The sequence below is a fragment of the Centropristis striata genome, chromosome 11 (genome assembly GCF_030273125.1).
Source record: "Centropristis striata isolate RG_2023a ecotype Rhode Island chromosome 11, C.striata_1.0, whole genome shotgun sequence".
Classification (NCBI taxonomy): Eukaryota; Metazoa; Chordata; class Actinopteri; order Perciformes; family Serranidae; genus Centropristis; species Centropristis striata.
The window spans coordinates 30,482,676-30,498,980 of record NC_081527.1 but is presented as its reverse complement, the minus strand read 5'-3'; the positions used below and the strand labels follow the sequence as shown (position 1 = coordinate 30,498,980).

The window sequence follows — 16,305 nt, the reverse complement described above, 5'->3', positions numbered from 1 at the left end:
CCCCTGATAACTGGCTACATGCAAGAGCATTTCAGAAGTTCATCTTGGTGAACTTTGCGTATCCAAGCAAAACCTGTGCAAGTTCACATGGGCTGCTACCGCTTTTTACCCCTGCCTCCTTAATCAACCACTTTCCCTCTGCTGCATTTTCCTTATTAAAATCATCTGAGGTGTCATGTTACTATTACGGCCGCGTGTGAATCTGTCTGATTGTGATTATCTGGTTCATTTGTTCCATTCATGAGAAATGCTTAAAATGCTCAAACTGTACTCTCCTCCTATAGAAATAATAGAAATAAATATTATAAAAAAAATATTTTCTTTCACCTTTCAAAGTGGCTGGTGAAGTAGTTGAAGGTGATTCTACTACATTTGTTGCATGGAGGATGGTCTTTATGTAAAAGTTGACGACTCTAGTTTTTGTATGTTCAAACCATGGTTTAGGTTTTGTCCTGGAGTTGTGCTCAACTCCACTCAGTCTTAATGTAGATTACATAAAGCAGTAAATCTCAGGCTGCATTAAGACAGACTGAAACAAAGGGTCATGTGTCTTCCATAGGAAAAAGTCCAGGCCGTATGACCAGCGTGCTGCTGAGCTTCTCAGCTTAAAGTTTGATAAGCAGAGAGATGCTTTGATGTTGAGTCACAGTCCTCGTGGTGTTTACATGATGTCCTGGGTGTTGAGTTTTATTGACTGGTTTGTACATCCAGTGTTGCAAGATGAAATAGTTGAGCCGAGTTCCAGTTTTATTTGTCTGAAATCAGAGCAAGTGGTTTCATTAGTGCAGGTTTATTTGTAGCTTAATATTAGAATTGTAAGAATGAACAGTCTGTAGGTCTCAAGTCATATGATTTATTTATATCTAGATAAAAAAAGATTTGATATTTTCATGGTGCAGTTTTATAATTAACGTTAAAGGATTGAAAAGCCTGTGTTAGAGTGATGTATTATAACATTCTATTATTATTCCATCCATTGTATTAGTTTATATAATAATGAAATAAAAAGTGCAAAACTGCAAAGAAAATTGCAGGTTATGCAAGTGAGCTACAATACTCTTATAGGGCTTTTTAAGACATGCATCCCCAACCCCTAAAAGCTGATAGATTTTCTGTTTACTTGGGTAGTAAAATAGTCTGCAAATACAAACTTTAAACCTGTGTTCTGGTCATGAGGTCTGACACAAGTTCCCATGCTGTCATCACCTCACTCACCCATAGTCCACCTCAGTTTGGTTACTTGGAAGGATTCATGTGTTATGTCTTGTGCCAGTGTGGTTTACTTCTCAGAAAAGCTCCATGAGTGAGGTGTGGCCTGTTTTGAAATTGTAAAAATGTTTGCTGCCGGCGAGACAAGACACTGAGTGACTGAGGATTTATCATGTTTGTTGCTGCACGGGCTGGCATGGAAGGAGGGGTAAACAAGAGAGATAATATGTGAAATGGCGAGAGACAAGTGAAGAAGCAAATAGAATAACAGAAAAGAAAAATGCAGGAAAGAGAGGAGATGAGGAATGAGGGGGAGTTTGAGAAGGAGGAGCAAGATCGATGGATGGCGCTGATGACAAATCTGAGGAATGAAAGGGAGAAGGAGTGGGAAAGAAAACAAGGCAGAGCAGCGAGCAGGCGTGGAGACGGTCCCCCGGTGAACACGGCCGGCCGGCTGACAGGGTGACCTCTCCCTGAGGCAGCCACTCACAACACACGTTGCCTTATTAGGGGCGTCTACAGGGAGCAAGGCAGACTGGGGAAGGTGGGGGGAGTTTGTGTGTAAAAGGGTGAGAAAAAGCAGCAGACAGAGGAGACGAATGAGTGTGCAAGTGAGCAAGTCTCAGACTCAGGAGAGTTCAAAATAGTTTTCGATCGATTATTCTTTTTTTTTATGCAATGATTGCAGAAAATGCTGTGTTTAGCCTCTCAGATATGGAGATTTCTTGTTTTTTTGTTACATCACATTACACAGAATGGTGTATAATAATGACAAAACAAGACTTTTAAAGGCATTATCTTGGACTTTAAGAAGCTGGGATGGAGTAATTTTTTTTTTTTTTTTACTATTTTACTTTAGCTACTACACTATTTTAATGATAAATGGGGTAATCAAGAAACTAATCAGCAGATTAGCTTGTTTTTAGTAAAAAATAAAAGTGTAAATTAATGTAGATCTCTAAAATGATTCCAGTAATCCAACAGATTGGTTGGCGTTTTGGGGGGAATTTGATTTATTGTAAACACTGAAGTTAAACCTCATTGAGCAACAGTACAATCTCAATAAATGTTTGGATTATTTAATACTTACAGTCTGAAATTTTGGGAGGATTTTGGTAATGGTAATTAAAAATATAAGCACTGGATTTCAGGAAGATTCCTGGATTTTCCTCCCCCTTCGTCTTAGCAAGCCTTTGGAGAAATTTCTTAGAGACTCAGTCAGTGATGTGATGATCCGTTATGGGACTGTTTGGGTACTGGACACTTATTGCCTATAATACTCCCCTCACACCACAAACTACTAGTGATTAGTTAGACAAGTGTGATTGTGTCTCTTCTTCTGGGTTCAGGCAAACTTGTCACTGAATTAAAGCTCTTGAATAATACTATGCTTAGAGTATGTGCTGAGAAGGTAGAGTGAAATTGAAATAAAATACAAAATATACTGAGTTTTCAATTCAATATATGTCAGAAAGGAAACCACACATATTTATTTGCATTATAGATAACACCACAACTTTGTGAAAAGTCCTCCAGAGTGGTGTTGCGTTTCATGAGGAAAGATTAGAATATGGTAAGAAATTATGAATAATGTTCTGCTGCATTGCACATGAGCTTAATAAAGTCTTTCTTACTGGCTGAACTGGTGCAAAGCCAAGCCTGTCAGTAAAAAACATTCAACCATAATGAGTCATATTCCCAGTGGTACACTGAGCTTTCAACATGGCGGACTCAAACACATTCAAAAGCAGAACAAAACATCTGACAACTTAATGATATGAAGATTGTAATTGCTGGCTGAATTCTTCGGGAGTTTGCTGACACCTGGCCATCATGGCTGAAGCATGTCGGATGTGTGCGTGTGTTAAGGATACCATTTGACTTCCAATAGCCCCGGACCCCATACCACCTCCTGTGGCCCTGCTGGCACCCTCCTCCAATCCTGTTCCAGAGTTTTTATCATCAAGGCTAATTTCTGCCTGTAATCTGATTAGGGCTCTGAGCTGCTTTAGCGCCCTGCTGCGTTGTCTCTCTCTCTCTCAGCTGCACACACACACACACACACACACACACACTGACATGCCCACGGAGACACACACATCCTGACAGCCAGTCTGTGTAGGCTGCAGCTTGCCGTGGCAGCCACTCTGCTGTGGCTGTGTTCTTGTTAGCGTGTGTGTGTGTGTGTGTGTGTGTGTGGTCATATCATCACCTCCATCCTTGCCTGTCTGCCTGCCGGGAGCAGCCCTCGCCTCCACCGCTGCCACTCCTGCCGTCCACTACCGTCACCACCACTGTGACCGGAGGGGAGTCTCGCAGCATCCTTCTGTTCTTCTCCCCAAACATGTTTCGTAACCCATGGATCTCTAGTTACCATGTGAACCATGAGCAGCCATGTGGCCAAGGTAAGGCCTTTGAAAGGGGAAGGCTCGGTCAGGCTATAGGCGGACTTGCTTAACCCACCTGAATACTCTTAACTCTATAGACTGCTCAGGGGACTTTGCTAATGCCATTTAGCTCCTAACTGAGCTAAATGACAGAGTTTCAGTGATACAGTAGGGGGGTTCAGGTTGATGGGCAGAGAGGATGTGAAGTTTCCTTGCTTTGCTTCTGTTTGCTTGGTTGGATCTGATGAAACAAGGTGTGTATGAGTTAGTCATCCCTGTCTTGTGCATTTAAGGATTTGTGGATGTTAGTTTTCGATCACACTCATTAGATGCTGTGTATTCAACAGGTGCTATCTGTTTCCTGTTTTCTACCTTGATGCACTCCTGCCTGCTGAGGTGGAGGAGCCACCAGTAACCATTTCCAAACAGATTGTGTGCAAAGTGAAGGCCCAGCTCTCTCAGGAAGTCTATTTTGCACCTCTGAATATTTATAGAAAATCTCTCTCCTCACCGCGCTCACTTTTGGACCGTCAGCAGCCTAAGCTGCTCTCTGGCACTGACAACCTTGAGCCTTGTGCTGCTTGTTTTGTTGACAACCTGCAGGCGTTTCCAAGGAAAGCCAGACTGACTTCTGCACAAGGGGCTTTCCGAACAGATAAACAGACAGATATATGTACGTACAGACACAGATAGATGTTGACTGATTGATTGACAGACATACAAGATTCCCACAGGCTTCGAAAATCTTGAATCACTGTGGATTTTAGACAAAATAATGTTTTAACCCATATTTTTGGCCTTGCTTGTTTCTGACTGATGTCGTCAGTTAAGTCGTTGAATTTCACCGATCACGACACAAACAGTGGGAAGCCCTTGAACTTCATGTGTCCGTGAACTTTAGGACCACCTACCACCACACCTTTCACTTCCATACTTCCTGTCCTGCTAAACGTTCCCTAGTGTGTTGCCACAGTCTTTGGAGGCCAAAATAGCCCGGAGGTGGTCTGGAGGCGTCTGGTGCAGTAACATAATATGTCTCCTATACTGGGATACAACTTTACAACAGGGTGCTGTTGCTGTGACGTGAGAGCAAAGGGGTCAACTATCAGCTGGGAACTGGATGTGAACTTTCTGAGTAACCTTTTTTGACAAGTGACTCACACTAAGACTGGAAATGTCTTGTTGACAAAGAACGGCACATTGTTGGTGTTAAATATGGCCTTAGTCTACTCATACACGGGTATTTTGTAAAAAAAATAGACTTTTTCCTCCTTCATTCTCAATAACAAAGATGTTGGCCAATCAGAAGCCTGATTGGTTCTGACCAGGTCTTCTCCAAAACCGGCGAGGTTGGCGGCGGGGTCTGTGTCTCGGGAGTGTTGGATTATGTAGCACTGTAGCACATTCTGGCGCCTCTGTTCCTTAATATAGCGGAAGAGTAACTTTACATTTATGTGTAAACATGTAAACAAGTTCTGGAAGCAAGGTTAGGACCAGCACTATTTTGGACACGTCCGCCACTACATGAAATGCTGCCTCATTTGTGTCACCTCACAAAGGAGATAGCAGCACTCACTCAACGAGCTGAAAACTCAGTTTATCATGTTGACACATCAACCCTAACCCTAACCATTTTTAGGAACATGTGGACGAAAAGCCAAAAAGCATAGAAAAAGCTTTATTTTTAAATAATAGCGTGTATGTGTGGAATAGGCCTTGATAACCTTTTCAGTTTCGTGTAAACCATTTATAGTTAACACTGGCAACGGTAAAATACTGCTTTATAGAGGGAATTAATCTTGTTGCAGTACATATACCGACTGTTAAAGTGCATTAATGATGGTCATTATGAGTTACTTTTTTGCAAAAAACATATACCCATTATTAAATAACTTTTTATTAGCTTGATTAGCTTGTCTATTCAAGGGGTCGTAAAACACTTTGTGGAACATGTTGCAAGTATGGTCTTTGGTCATTTAAGCAATAATAGTGAAAGGGCGGAAGTTTATTCTAGTCTGTGGAACTACTGCTGTTGTATGGACACCATGCAATATCTGAAGGGTATACATTTTCTGAATAGGAATCACATCAACAAAAACTAGGAGGTACTTGACCAGGTGTTCAAAGCAAAAGCAACCCTGCGCAAGTCAAACACAATAGTCTGTCAGTGTGGACATGTTTCTTCAGATGTCTAAAAGGGCATTAAATAAGATTCAGTATCCAGTTTGGATAATACATCCACCAGTTTAATGATACTAGATAGGAACACTATCACCCAAAAATACCTTCCATCTTGACAATTTGTCAGTGTAAATTGCTAAGCTGCTAATGGTAACAAGGCATTTTTTATTTAGTTTTTTTTTTTTTTTTTTGCTGGACAATCCTACATTTTTTGCCCGAGCCCTCTGGGTTACGACCCTTACTGGGCTTACATGAAGGTCTCAAAAAATCCATTAGGGAGCAGGTCTCAATACACAACCTTACTTTTCCCATCTACTATGCCCATCTGCATCGTATCTAAAGCATTACTATTATCAGTCATGATATTAATCAATGGATGAAGAAAGTTAGGGTGTGTAAAACGTTAATAAAAATAGAAAGTATCAAATTCAGAATTCAGAGTTTATATCAACAAACATAAAAGTTGAATGCAAACCTCTTAAATTTTGAGCCAAAGCTTATACTGGAAGAACCTTAAGACCAAAATACATGTATCAGGCTTCATTTGAAGGGAAACATCTCATAGTTTCTGCAGTTGTGCTTGTTCAGGATGTGGCTAAAACACAACCAAAACTACATTTTAAAAAAAAAATTGTATTTGTACAGTTTTCAGTCTTTACCAGAATATAAATCACAAAGGATGAGCAAATTATTGCATTTGGTTTTTCTGCACATTTTTTGGAATCTTGGTTGTAAGTGAACCTTTTGGACTTCCCAATTACAGAAATGTATGGTTCATTTTCAAGATATTTATGTTCTAATACTCCTAATATTCATGCATATTATGATTCTAGACTACTGAATGAAAAAGTGGATTGCACATTTCTGTTAAGTTTGACTGAGGTTTGTTTCTCTTTTTAGAATTTGAGTCTAAAGCTCGCAACAAGCTCTGCAGCTCCACTTCGTTGCCGACAGAAGCCTTAAGGTGAGGTTTTTTGTTCTAAGAGCATTTACCCCTACATTTTTTGCTCTGTCATCAAGAGAGGGATATGTAAGGATATAGGTTTGTCTACAGTAAGGCTCTCTAGCTTATCATGCACAGTAAGCATTAAAAGCTGGAGATGCCTGGAACAGCTTATCCTTAGACACTTTTTTGTTCACGCGGCATTAGAGCCATAATACCTCCTTCAAGAGCACTTTGCTCCAAGCCCCCTTTCACACTAGTTTTCAGTGTTTCATCTGGTTGTCCACTAGCAAAGTAAGCCAGTTAATCTTTACTCCTACAGAAAATGTAAGAAGAAGAAAAATCACCAATGTAGCTATGTGCATTTCAAAAAGAGAGGTATCCATTCTTAAAAATAAAGATCAGAATGTTAAAATCTGATCTTGTGATGAGAAAAAGCAACAACTCGGACCTACGATATTTTTCCCCATATAAATAGTTTGTGGAGGTTTTGGAAACAAAATTAAGTCTGGTGTATTTATCCCGGCTTGTATAACCCATTAATTGTGATGTGACGACATTAAGAGAAGACTGTGATTTTCTGTTTCCACTTGGAGGAGCGTCAGGACTGGATGACCTAGTTCTTAAGCTGGATCCTGTTTGAAGCGACACCAGCTGAGTTTCACCTTTACCTGCCATCACCTCTTTAAGACGAGGCGTTTGAGGCAGTTGTGTGGACGGCTAAAATAGGAATTTATTGTTGCCATTGTAGAGCAATATGTTGTTGTTTTTTAAATACCTGATAATTCATTGAATATTTATTTTGCTTTCACTGGGAATTCATTATGTATTAAGTTTAATCTTTTGATAGCCGGTTGTCTTCTCATTCAGTTTTCAGAGTGATTTCTCCTTGGGTGACAAGACCGCCTTGGTCAAGAGTGTTTCAGATACAGATGCCAAACTTCTGGCTGTCCTTCCCAAGGGTGTGCATTAGACACAATCATTCAGAATTGATCAAATATTTTGTCACTTTTGACATGTTTATGACACTAAATTTATATTTTCTGTTCTAATATTCAGTTTCAGAGTTAAAGAAATACTTTGAAGCACCTGTTACAAAGGATTTGGGAATGAACAGGTATCTTCAGCGCTTTCTTCACTGTGTTTCCACATACAATTTATAATATTTTCATAAAAACTAACTCAGTTTAACAGTTGCAGATCTAAACCCTCTGCCTTTTTGTCTGTGGCAGGAAGGAGAGGATAGCACGGCGTCTGGAGGGGATGGAAAGCGATGCTCCCCCTGCGCTGGTACCTGGTGGTTTGGTAGCCAACAGGATGCTGGAGGAGGATCCTCCGCGGTACACCCGCGCCTCAGATCCCTGTGAGCCTTGTGTGATGGGTAAGCATGGCACGATGCACTGCAAAAACATATGATGCTGCATTAAGTGGACTTTGATTGACACTCCTGAAATGTTCTCATGTTTGAAAAAGTGTGTCTTTCATTGTAAACTGTATTATTTGCTATGCTTAAAACTTTTTTTGTTTGCACCTAAGGGGACATATGATGCTCACTTTCAGGTTAATATTTGTATTTTGGGTTTCTAATAGGATATGTTTCATGCATTAATGTCTGAATACTTGAAAACAAATGTACTTCTCTGAATGGCCCATGTTTCTGAGCAGCCCACAAAAACTGACTGGGTTGTTTAATTTCACACTTTATTAGTTGGTAGGCACTACAGATATCCAGTTATATGTGCACAAGTGCTGAAAAAACTAGTCTTAATATGTCCCCTTTAGGCAGCCCTGGTTCCTGGTCCCTGCAGTGAAGCAGCTCAGTGGCCAACAGTTGATAACTGTGGTTATACTGGGCAGCTTTACTGTAGGTTTAAGGAATGAAACTGTGTGCAAGAAGTGAATCCACTAACTGATATGAATATCTGTGATGTGTTTTGAATATGCCACATTTTTGTCATGTGGGATGGAAGGTGGCAGGCATTTGATCATTAGACAACAGATAAGACCTTTGTAAGATTGCAGACTTGTTTGTGTGTGAGTTAAACAATACTGTGAAAATAGATGATTATAATAGGTACATTTTGCACTATGTCCATTCAATTAAATACCTTGAATTGTGGATAGTAAGTGTGGTACCCATATTTGTTCCTTTTTGGCACTTTTTGCACAATATAATATAATATAATGTCCAGTTATAATTGTGACTTCAAGATTGATCAGTATTCACAACAGACAAGGGAGGATATAAACATTTCATTTGACAATTATCTCGCAGTGGAATTACTTTAACTTACATTTTTTTAAGAAACAAATATTTTTTTTTTGTGTCACAGAAAGAACAAACATTTAATGTAGTGAACATCCTTTTAGTGAAAAACACACAATCATAAGGTAAGGTAATCATAAACCATATAAAAGTCATAAAAAGGATAATCACGATCATGTCACCATAATCAACTTTTAAGTAGTTTTAAACAATATATTATAAAATCGATATTGTTCCATCCCTAATTTACAACTTAGAAACGTTACGAAAACTCCAACATGACATGAATGTGGCATAATTCTTAGTTGTCGAGACATGTTGACGATAAGTAATTTCCACTATTTACCACAGTGAGGCGCTACAGTCGAGAGGAGCTGGAGGCCCCACAGAAGCAGCTCTCGTCTCGAGACAGATCGCCTCAGGTCAAAAGTGGTGTTGGCAGTGGACGCTCGGAGCCCATGGTGGTGTATGTTGACCCAGTAACATTATCCACCTCTTCTACACCCACATCTGGCCCCGCAGACTCCACCAGCCTCAGTTCCAAGGCAGAACGCATCGCACGCTACAAAGCAGAGCGTCGCCGCCAGCTGTCAGAGCGTTACGGCATCCTTCTGGACCAGGAGCCAGACATTGATTACACACCACGCTACCGCTCCCGGCGAGATACAGAACCAGCCTCTGACCGACAACCGGCTGCTAGGCGAGAAAGAGACAGACAGGAAGCTGAGGAGCCAGGACGGGACCCCAGGGTGCCATATCGCTCTGGAGTGGGCAGGGTTTACATGAGGACACACCCAGATCCTGCTGCTGTTCCCACCTCCAGCCCCGCCCACTCCAACCAAGCCCCTCCCCCAACACAAGAAAGGCAGAAAAGATTTTCGGAGCGGGAAAGAGCGATGAACATAGAGAACTACCGGCGGGGTGGAGCTCAAGAGCGCCCAGTCACGTCCAGAAGCAGAACACAGGAGCAACATCCGCCCCAACAGCAGCAGCAGCAGCAGCAGCAGCAACCGCACCACCACCAGGACGCCACCCACCAGGAGCCAAGCCCCGCCTCCACCAGGGATTACAGCATCGCAGCCGTGCCCAGCTCCCCTCGCACCGCCCGCCGGGCCTCCCTGCCCTCCACTCGCTACGGCATCTCACCTGGGGATTTATTTATAGAGCAGCAGGCCCAGAGCATCCTCAACAGGCAGGGGTGAGTGTTCAAAAAACATAACTCTTTTTCAAGACATGGTAGTGCAAAAATATTCCCAAAAATGTAAACTGCATACCCCATTTGGGATATTACTTTACATCCTATAAAAAAAATGAATACACCTTCAAAGTCAAGCATGGCACAAGAATAATGAACACACATTCTACGTCACCACATTAGAAATGATTCGACTGTTTTTACTCTAGTTTCACTCTATTCAGATACTCACTCAGTCTTTTCAAAGTGGCTGTAAACAGAATTCAGCGCATATCAATTGCCTGCGCATGGCTCTAAACATGGTGGTGGTCGAGCTAACAGCTCTAAAAATGACAACAGTGTCTGGCGGGTTCTTCAGGAACCTCATGCCAGGACTGATCCTGGAAAGACTGCTTTTAGTATGAGTGCATGAAATGTCTTGCACTAGGACATTACGTCGTCATTGAATTCTGATACTGCTTGGGAGCTTTCAGGCTTTACATAATAGTAATTTAAATTCTTAGAATGATATTGTTTGTTGTTTGTTACTCTGTATTTCTATTTTACTGGAAAACCTGTTACTTTTTGACTGTTTACTTCCTATAGTGTCATTTTCAGTATTTCAATGTCTATTCATTTTAACATATTTTAAATGGTTTCCTTATTGATTGTCTGCGTATTTGAACCTTTTAAGCTGAGGGGGAACATCCGGGTGGCCGTTATACTTCCTTTACAGCGAAGTGGGCTGGAAAAACATTATCAACACAGGTTATCAGCCATATGAGAGCAATGCAGACCGGCTATCACAACAATTTGTTGTCATTTGTTGTCAACAAAGAACAGAAGAGCTTGGATTAAAACACACCTGGACAGAGCGTGACTTTATTTTCTGGTCATGACGCCATTTCTCCATGATATTTTTTTAACTAGTTGTTTACTGCTATATTAATGTTCTGAATGTCGTGTACAGCCCCTTTAAATACCAAAATGTCCTAGATCATTATCACAAGCCATTAAATTCCACTCTGGGTGGTTTTATCTGCTGCCCACAGAGTGATCTTACCATTAAAAGTCTGATGCTGTCTCTACAGTGTATTTTTAGACTTCCTTTAGAGTTTAAACCACATGAAGCTCTGTTTTTCTGACAGAATTTACACCCATTCACCGGCTGCTGATAACTACCAACTGCAGGAATATATAATAAATAATATATCTATTTTAGATATCTATTCTATTTTTATTTTTTAATTTTTGCCACAAAATTATTTATTGCTATACCTGAAACTACCAGAATAGTTTTTTGTAATTATGCAACTAAGGACAAATCTGAAATAGGGAAGCTGAGATAATCACGAGTTGGTGCAGTTTGTGCTGTCCACTGGCTGCTGAGTGAACTGCCCTCCTGCTTTTAACCACTGTGCGATATTAGGATCCTTCTAGACTGTGAGTCCAGCTTCTGTCACGCTTGCCCTGCTCCAGTTTCACATGGGAAGCTGCTCTGGGGAGCTCATCAGGGAAAGGTTGCAGGGCAGCAGGGTAGATTGCAAGGTTGGATTTTGGAGGGGAGGATATGATTTCCCTGCTTGCCCCGAGAGGTAACCCTGATTTAACAGCAGCTTGGTTCATTAGCGAAGAGCTTATGTCACTCTCTTTTATAAACTTGAATACGCTACCACAAAAGGGATGACTTTTAGAGAGGTCAATGAAGGAACAAATGTTACTTTTACACATGCTCCAGGTATAACATTTAAACATGACTAGCTAAGATTCCACAAAACCAGCATGAGAGTCGTCTGACCCTTGTTGCATCTGATTAAACGCTATGATTGGACCGTCTGCCATCAAGGGGTGGGAGTTAGTGAAGTTCTATAATAATTGATAAACAAAGACTGCATTGCTCATCATCTGCAACATGTGGAAATATTCCATATTACAGTTCAGATGATCAGTACAGCTCACTTTGCTCTGATCTTTGAAAGAATTGTCAGGGTTTTTGAAACTGTCACCACATCATCTTATAGCCTGGCCGCCCTGTCAAAGAGCGACTGGTCTCTCAACACAGACTCAGACAGTGACTCTGAAGCAGTCTTCAGCTGGCCGTCAAGGTACAGTACTGTCTTACAAAGCCCCTGTAGTCCACCGGGTACATGTGTTTAAGCTGGCAGCATTGATTTGATGATCAGGAAAGTGCTGATTTATTATATACCGAAATGCTTCTTTATCTTGCACTCTAACCCTTCCACGGGGCAGTCATGGGTCTTTAGAAATAATTAGGACGATATATATGTCTTCAAAACACTGTTATAGGTCTTAAAAAGTGTCAAATATTCTGTAATTAGTCAAAATACTGCTACCTTAAAAAAGAAAAAAAAAACAAGATGACAAGCCAGCACTTTAAAAACATGTCCTGGGTGGACATACAACTAACTTGTTCCAGTAGATATGCTCTATAACAGTGCAATACTTGATTTTAATGCAGTAATACTTCCCCTTATTAACTGGTTTCATGATCCCCCGTTTAACAAGTGTTTCAAGTTTGTGGATCTTAGTGAGTTTTAAAACTGACAAGCTTTAATTCCTAACCTAGTCTTACATTAACTTATTATTCATTCATAAAAAGATTTACAGAATACATTACATTTTCACTCATTTTCATCTGTTTTTCTGGAGCATCATTTTTCAAACAGCCTTTTTTTGCCATCATAACTCATTTATGCTCTGATAGTAAAAACATATTTTAAAAATGCTGTCAAAAAAGGCAAAAAAAAGTTTTTCTTTTCGGTATTAGAAAGAATCATGATTTCATCCCCTCTATGATCCAAAGTTTTCTGAAAATAAGTTTTTTACTACAAATATCAGGCCTTATTAACTGTTCCTTTTGTTCTCTAAAAACAAGTATTTTGTCCCTAAAAGACCATGCAGGACACTGTGGTACTTGACCCACTTCACTTTCAGCTCTTCTGTCTGAGAAGTCAGATCATATTCTATAAACAAACCTCGAACTCTGTAAAACGGACCGTTTGTTCATCAGCACACTTACCATCATTCTTGTTAAATTAGCTGTGGCTGTGTGTGGCCTGGGTTTCATGAGCAGTTGAGTGGTATTAGTGAACCGAAGTTGATGGGGTGACAACATTAGTCAGCTCAAGCCCCTGACCCAGTCAGTTGTAGACCAGCTGACTCAGCACTTGTCAGCTGAGGCTGCACTCACATCCCCCCTCCTCAAAATGTGGCCCGTTAACTGCGATGAAATTACATCTCGCACCCTGTCAGTAACTTTGGCTATGTAATTGCATAAGAAAAAAGATTGATTTCACCTTCAGATCCTGCATGCACACTTTTTAATCACATTATATAGTTTTGTGCTGAAAGAAAAGGAAAGAGATTATTAGAAATCTTTGATTTTTTTTCGTTGTTGTCCTGTCGTTTTTCCATCAAAGTCCTCAGTTATACATGTATTTCTGGACTGGATGCTATTAGCAAGCCAGCCATGTCACATATCTATGTTGTGACAGGATGAAGGCCCATGGCAAGCCTTTGAGCTGTATGGACAGGTGAAGTTCATAGAGATAGTGTCGAGTGATGGCAGCCAAACCTTTACTGATAGTGTTAGTAAAGCTGTTTTTGATTTGGTACACTTAAGCAACTAACGATTGCAAACGTTAAGTAAAACCCCAATTCCCCAAAAGTTTGGATGCTGTAGAGAAGTAATAAAAACGGAAACAAATAATTTGGGAGTCCTTTGCGATATACATTCAATTAAATATAGTACAAAGACAAGATATCTAATGCTCCAACTGGGAAACTCTGTCTCTTTGTAACAATACACGCCTACGTTTTACACATCATCCTAAAGTTTAAGAATCAGAGTTGTAATTTGGGAAAGAAAACATGCAAAATTTCTTTTTTTTAATTATTTGTAAGTTCTGATGTGTCTCAAAACAGTGCATACTGACATAGATTTTTTTAGCATTTACATATGTCCCATGTATGCCACCGGCACCGACTGCCTTTGTGGCCTTATCAGCTGCTTATGCTAGCTAGCATTAGTGTGTACTCATGTAGCACGAGCACTGTCTAAGTCCTTCATGCCATGTCAGATAAAGCAGAGGCCCATCAATTATGTCTGGCTTAGTGGTCTACAATGAGATTAGAGCAACCTTTGGCTACCAGCGGTCAGAAGGTTGTAGATGGAAATAGTTTGGCTTACTTTTTTGGCACGAAGACATCAGAGAGAAAGAGAAAGAGAGAGAGAGAGTTGTTTGAACCAAGACTTACATTTAAACCTGGGGCATGCTGTTGCTTGACCTTGTCGCCATTCTAGTGTAGGATTTGCGGGCTCAAGTTGGTCCTGTGATAGTCTCATGTCATGAACTTTTGTGCAACAGGTTTTATCATTTGCAATTTTTAGTGGGAATGTAAATACATTTGAAATGCTTTTATAGTGCAGGTGTTAAGTTTGCCAGCTCTACAGGCCACCTAGGCAAGTTTACGATCTACTTGAATATCTAGTTGGATAGTAAAATTGTTAGTTTATTTTACCATTTACCATTGTTGTGTCCTATATGAAAAAAAAGCTTGGTATACTCTTTAGTCTTCTATTGTTTGAGTTTGGAGTTTGGAGAGTGCTGAAGGTTTTTATTGAACTGGAATCTCAGTGTCCCTTATCCATTCCTTTCCCCAAGAATCCGAGTAAGGGAACGATTGTCCCGGGATGAAACTGTCCAGAAGCCTCCTGACTGGAGTCCAGACAGGCACCAGAGTAACAGACAGCGTACTCAGGGAAGCGCTGCCCAGCATACGCCACAACGCTCAGAACCCACCCACCAAAGGACTGTTCCCCAGCCTCAGCCCAGCTCAGGCCACCACCCTGCCCACGGCCAAACAGCCTACCCTCTCTCCTCCCATGACCACCAACACTCTGGCACTGCTGTTGACTCTCAACCCTATATGGCCATCCCTGCCCCAGTGGCCTCTGCCAAACTAGCTGGACCTCCTGAGGTACTACCACGAAGGAGAGTGAGTGCTGACCAAATCTATGCCGCCCACAGGGATGCGAGATTAGAAGCCAGGCAGGCCCTGAAGGAAGAGGCCCATACAGAGGGCTTGCTGAAGAGTAGGAAAGCTGTGTTGCCTTCAGAGATCCGCCGAAGGGAAAAGAGTGTGGATGATCCTCATAGGGGCCGGCATGAAGACATGGACTTGCCAAACTACAGCCCAGAACAGAGGAGGATAACTCGAGGCGAGGAAGACTGGGACCGGGAGAGACCGAGGGAGAGGGGGAGGGAGAGAAATGTCGAGAGGATCAGAGAAAGAGGGAGAGAGCATCTCTCAAGCCATGAGAGCCAAGAGGAGAGAGTTTTTAGATCTTTGCAGCCTGCCCACACCTCTGTTCGCCAGCCGCCCAGGCACCATCAGTCATCAGAGCCTGTGTACCATCAAGAGCCACAAACTCAGCAACAAGAGCGCCCAATGCAACAACAGTATGAGCCTAGAAGAAGACAAATTAGTGCTCAAATTCAGCAGCAAGATGCTCAAATGCAGCATCAGTATGAACAATCAAGACAGCCACAAGAGCCTCAAAGGCAACATCAGTCTCAAAGACAGCAGGAGTCTGAGCTCCAAAGACAAGAGCCTCCAATTCGGCAGCAAGACCCCCAGAGAAATCAACCAGAGCCCAAACTAGAAGGAGACTTTGAGCCTCAGAGGCAGCAGCAGCAGCAGCAGCAGCCGGATCCATCAGGGAGGTTTGACTCAGCCGTCTACCTGCAGAAGGGCTCCTCTTTGCCTCAGGTCAAAAACAGAAGCATGGAAATGAGCGGAGGTCCCAAACCCAAGATACGAACCCGCTCCATGTCAGATATAGGGATAAGCCAGCATACTGCCATGTATCGCATGGATAGGGCAGCCGCCAGCAGAGAGGCAGCGAGGGCCGTCGCTCCATCGGGGATGGCTAACGGGGAGATGGGCGGCCTGGACACCAGGGTGTCGGTAGCACAGCTGCGACACTCTTATCTGGAGAATGCAAACCGGAAACCTGAGTTGTAGGTCCACTGGCATGGGCTCTGTGTTGCATCGCTAAATAACTGTCTAACTGCATCAGTAAGCTGTTGCAAATAAATAATCAAATTATCCAAGAAAATAA

The 16,305-nt window shown here is 41.7% G+C and overlaps 1 protein-coding gene across 1 annotated transcript in view; it reads left to right on the top strand.

Moving 5' to 3' along the window:
• Positions 1-3,553: 3,553 nt before the first annotated feature.
• The window catches only part of LOC131980906 (supervillin-like), a 45,469-nt gene continuing 32,717 nt past the window's right edge, over positions 3,554-16,305 (top strand). The window contains exons 1-7 of the mRNA XM_059345217.1: positions 3,554-3,614; positions 6,678-6,741; positions 7,591-7,682; positions 7,780-7,837; positions 7,953-8,101; positions 9,338-10,184; positions 14,846-16,204. Coding sequence (XP_059201200.1) covers positions 3,554-3,614; positions 6,678-6,741; positions 7,591-7,682; positions 7,780-7,837; positions 7,953-8,101; positions 9,338-10,184; positions 14,846-16,204 — 2,630 coding nt within the window. The remainder of the gene's footprint in view (positions 3,615-6,677; positions 6,742-7,590; positions 7,683-7,779; positions 7,838-7,952; positions 8,102-9,337; positions 10,185-14,845; positions 16,205-16,305) is intronic.